General features: G+C 38.2%; 1 protein-coding gene across 1 annotated transcript; it reads right to left on the reverse strand.

Moving 5' to 3' along the window:
- Positions 1-237: 237 nt before the first annotated feature.
- On the reverse strand, positions 238-2,790 carry LOC141607104 (uncharacterized). The gene is made up of 2 exons (XM_074426462.1): positions 2,059-2,790; positions 238-1,905 (listed from the first exon to the last, which is right to left on the reverse strand). Exons 1-2 carry the CDS (start codon positions 2,788-2,790, stop codon positions 238-240), a joined length of 2,400 nt encoding a protein of 799 aa, XP_074282563.1.
- Between the last annotated feature and the right edge of the window lie 663 nt (positions 2,791-3,453).

The raw sequence follows: 3,453 nt of genomic DNA on the forward strand, positions 1-3,453 counted from the left end.
GTACATCCCCATCCCAGTTCCTGATGCATCTGTCTCAACTGTAAATTCCTTAGAAAAAATCAGGTAAAGCCAACAAGGGAGCATTTGTCGTGGCTGTTTTCAATTTCTCAAATGCCACAGTGGCCTCCTCGGTCCAAGTAAAACCAGTTTTGTAAAGTAAATTGGTCAGAGGTTTACTTATTAACCCATACCACCTGATGACTTTCCTGTAATAACCAGTCAGGCCCAAGAAACCCTTTAATTCCTTGATATTTTTAGGTACAGGCCACTCCACCATGGCTTGAATCTTGGTTGGGCAGTACTAACCCCTTTATCACAGATAATATAACCCAAGTATTCAATACTTGTACTCCCAAAGGAACACTTAGACATTTTTGCAAATAATGTGTGCTGTCTAAGGATTTCAAAAGCAAGTCTGAGATGTTGCACATGCTGAGTAATATCTTTGCTGTATATTAGAATGTCATCAAAGAAAACTAAGATGAATTTCCTCAAGTAAGGTTTGAATATTGAGTTCATCAAATGCTGAAATGTGGAGGGTGCATTAGTTAGGCCAAAAGGCATAACCAAAAACTCATAATGACCTTCATGGGTTCTAAAAGCAGTTTTGGGAATGTCTCTTGGATGCATCCTAATTTGCCAGTAACCTGATCTTAGGTCAATTTTTGAAAAAATAGCAGCTCCATGCAACTCATCCAACAACTCCTCAATAACAGGCATGGGAAACGTATCCCTTATTATACTCTTATTTAATTCCCTATAGTCCACGCAGAGTCTCCAAGTACCATCTTTCTTTTTAACCATCACAATTGGAAAAGAGAATGGACTTTGACTAGGCCTTACTACTCCTGGCTCCAACATCTCATTCACAATCTGTTCAATAGCATCTTTCTGAACCACGGGATACCTATATGGCCTCAAGTTGACTGGTGCTATACCCTCTTTTATGTGAATTTGATGATCATGTTCCCTATGTTGGGGTAAGGTGGTGGGTTCCTTAAAGACATCCTCAAATTCCTGAAGAAGACCCTGAATTATGGGGTCAACATATGACCCTTCCATGTTGGTGCACTCAAGTAAGGGATAAGCTCTCATGGCAAATAACTGAGCACCAGGTGGCTGTTTTGCTAAAGTGGTCTGCATTTGCTTGGCAGACACCCATTGCAATGTTCGACTCTGACAACCCCTCAACACATGTTTCCTTTTCTGAACAGTAAACTCCATTCTGATTTGTTTGAAGTCCCAAAGAACTGGTCCCAAGGACTCAAGCCACTGAATGCCTAGCACCATTTCACAACCTCCCAGTGGTACTAACTTAACATCAGTAGCAAATCCATGCCCCTGAATATGCCATTTAAACCCTTGACACATAGATTTTGAAATTATAGTCTCCCCATTTGCTACAGTCACCATAAAAGGACAAGTGCTTTTAATTTGACACCCAAGCTTGTGTGTAGTGGTTGTGTCTAGGAAGTTATGAGTGCTTCCAGAATCTATCAGAATGTGAATAGGGTTCCCCTTCATCTTACCAGTTACTCTCATAGTCTGATAACTGGCATTCCCATGAATAACATTAAGTGAAATTAAGGGTGGAACAGTGTCTTCTTGCCAATACTGAACAGACTGGACAGACTGCTCAAGTCCTTCAGCTAACCCCTCTCCCGAGTCAGAACCATCCCCTTCGTCTGCTTCCAAGGTCAGAACCTGGATACTATGTAATTGTGTTGTGCATTTATGATTGGGGGCCCAAGTTTCATTACAATTAAAATACAAGTTTTTTGCTCTCCGTTCCTGCACCTCTTTTTTACTCAACTCTGCTGACTTAATTTTTTGAAAGGCATTTTTTGTGGAATTATTGGAATGTTGTGTAGTTGAAAAAAAATTTGGTGTAAAAGATGGAGAATTCTGTTTTGGTTGAAAGGGAACAAAAGGTTTTTCAAGAATGGGTCTATTATGTGAATTAGAATGATGTCTCTTACGAATTGAAGCCAATGTGTTTTCTTGTAATCTGGCCAAAGAATATGCTTCTGCTAGAGATTAGGGTTTGAACATTCTGACCGTGCTCTGTATGTCAGTATCAAGACCCTTAAGAAAACAACTGATTGCCTGTTTTTCAGTTAAGTCAGTTCTATTTAGGATGCTGTCAAATTGATCCTGATAATTTTCTACTGAACCTTTTTGTCTTAAGTTCATGATTTCAGCAGTGGGATCATCATAAGGGGATGTGCCAAACCTAAGTAATATTGCAGCCTTATAATCTGACCAAGTAGGCCAGTCACCAATGGGTCTGGTCTTCATTAAAGATTGGTGCCACAACAAAGCTTTACCCTCTAAATGGATGGATACCAATTTAACTCTAATGTTTCCAGAGGTTGAATCGACTTCAAAGACTTGTTCGACTTTATACAACCACCCCTGAATATCATCCCCCCAAAACTTAGGAAATTCGATTTTAGAAAAACGAGCAAAATTGGAATTAGGGTTAGGGTTTATTTGAATACCTCCATTAAGAATTCCTCTGTGATTATTACCCTGATTATTGGTCACCAATTGATCCAATTGACGCAGCATATCCTCCATTCTAGCATTTGATTGATCCAACCCCTGACCTTGCACCTTCAATGCCGATTGCCAATCAATTCGATCTTGCTGCTGTTTCTGGGCAATTTCCCCCAAAGTTGCTTGAATGTTGATCATGTCTTCCTGAACATGCTTCAATTTGGCCTCCAAAGATTGCAAAGAGTCGTCCAATTGATTCTCAGAACTGCGTGTAACCTTGTTGTTCACCATTGTTGCAGTATGGAAGCTTTACCCAAGAAGGAAGTCTGATACCACTTGCAATGTACTAGAATTATGTCGCAAACTTGATATGAATTCCAGGAATTAATTCGAGGAAAACTGGAAACAACTATAGGATTCTTGAAATGGAAGAGAATCGAATTGTTGTTATTATTCCTGACAATCGAATGATTACACGATTTACAGAAATTACAGAAGGTTTAAAGAGAGAAAGCCAGAAAGAAATGTTTGTGGATGATGATGAATGAATGAATTCTAACAATCTCTAACAACCTATTTAAAGACTTGCTTAACTTTTTTTCCCGCCAAAATTCTCTAACTGAATCTGTTAGAGCTTGGGTTTTCCAGCTGGTTGCCAACTGTCACCAGCTCTTATTTATTCTAAATTCCCTTTATTACACATTTTTTAAGCCAAGGGTATGCAAATGAAAATCTATGGATAAGTATTTCGATGAGCTTTATCTACTGAAAAAATAAATTAAATAGATTCATGTTGATGAACTTTGATTATATTAGGCTATATGGTTAAAATAATTAAAATAAAGATAAAATCAATGGAAAATCCCTCTAAATCTTAATGAAACAATGAAATCATGTTGCGAATTTGACTCGCTACTAAAATACATTTATAGTTGTCAAAAATTTACTTTAAAA

This window comes from Silene latifolia, chromosome 10, assembly GCF_048544455.1.
Source record: "Silene latifolia isolate original U9 population chromosome 10, ASM4854445v1, whole genome shotgun sequence".
Classification (NCBI taxonomy): domain Eukaryota; kingdom Viridiplantae; phylum Streptophyta; class Magnoliopsida; order Caryophyllales; family Caryophyllaceae; genus Silene; species Silene latifolia.

Excerpts from the sequence above, each read along its gene's own strand:
- LOC141607104 (XM_074426462.1), bottom strand. The coding sequence starts at position 2,790 with ATGGTGAACAACAAGGTTACACGCAGTTCTGAGAATCAATTGGACGAC. Across the intron at positions 1,906-2,058 it reads ATACTGACATACAGAGCACG|AATTCTCCATCTTTTACACC; the intron begins GTCAGAATGTTC and ends CAACCAAAACAG.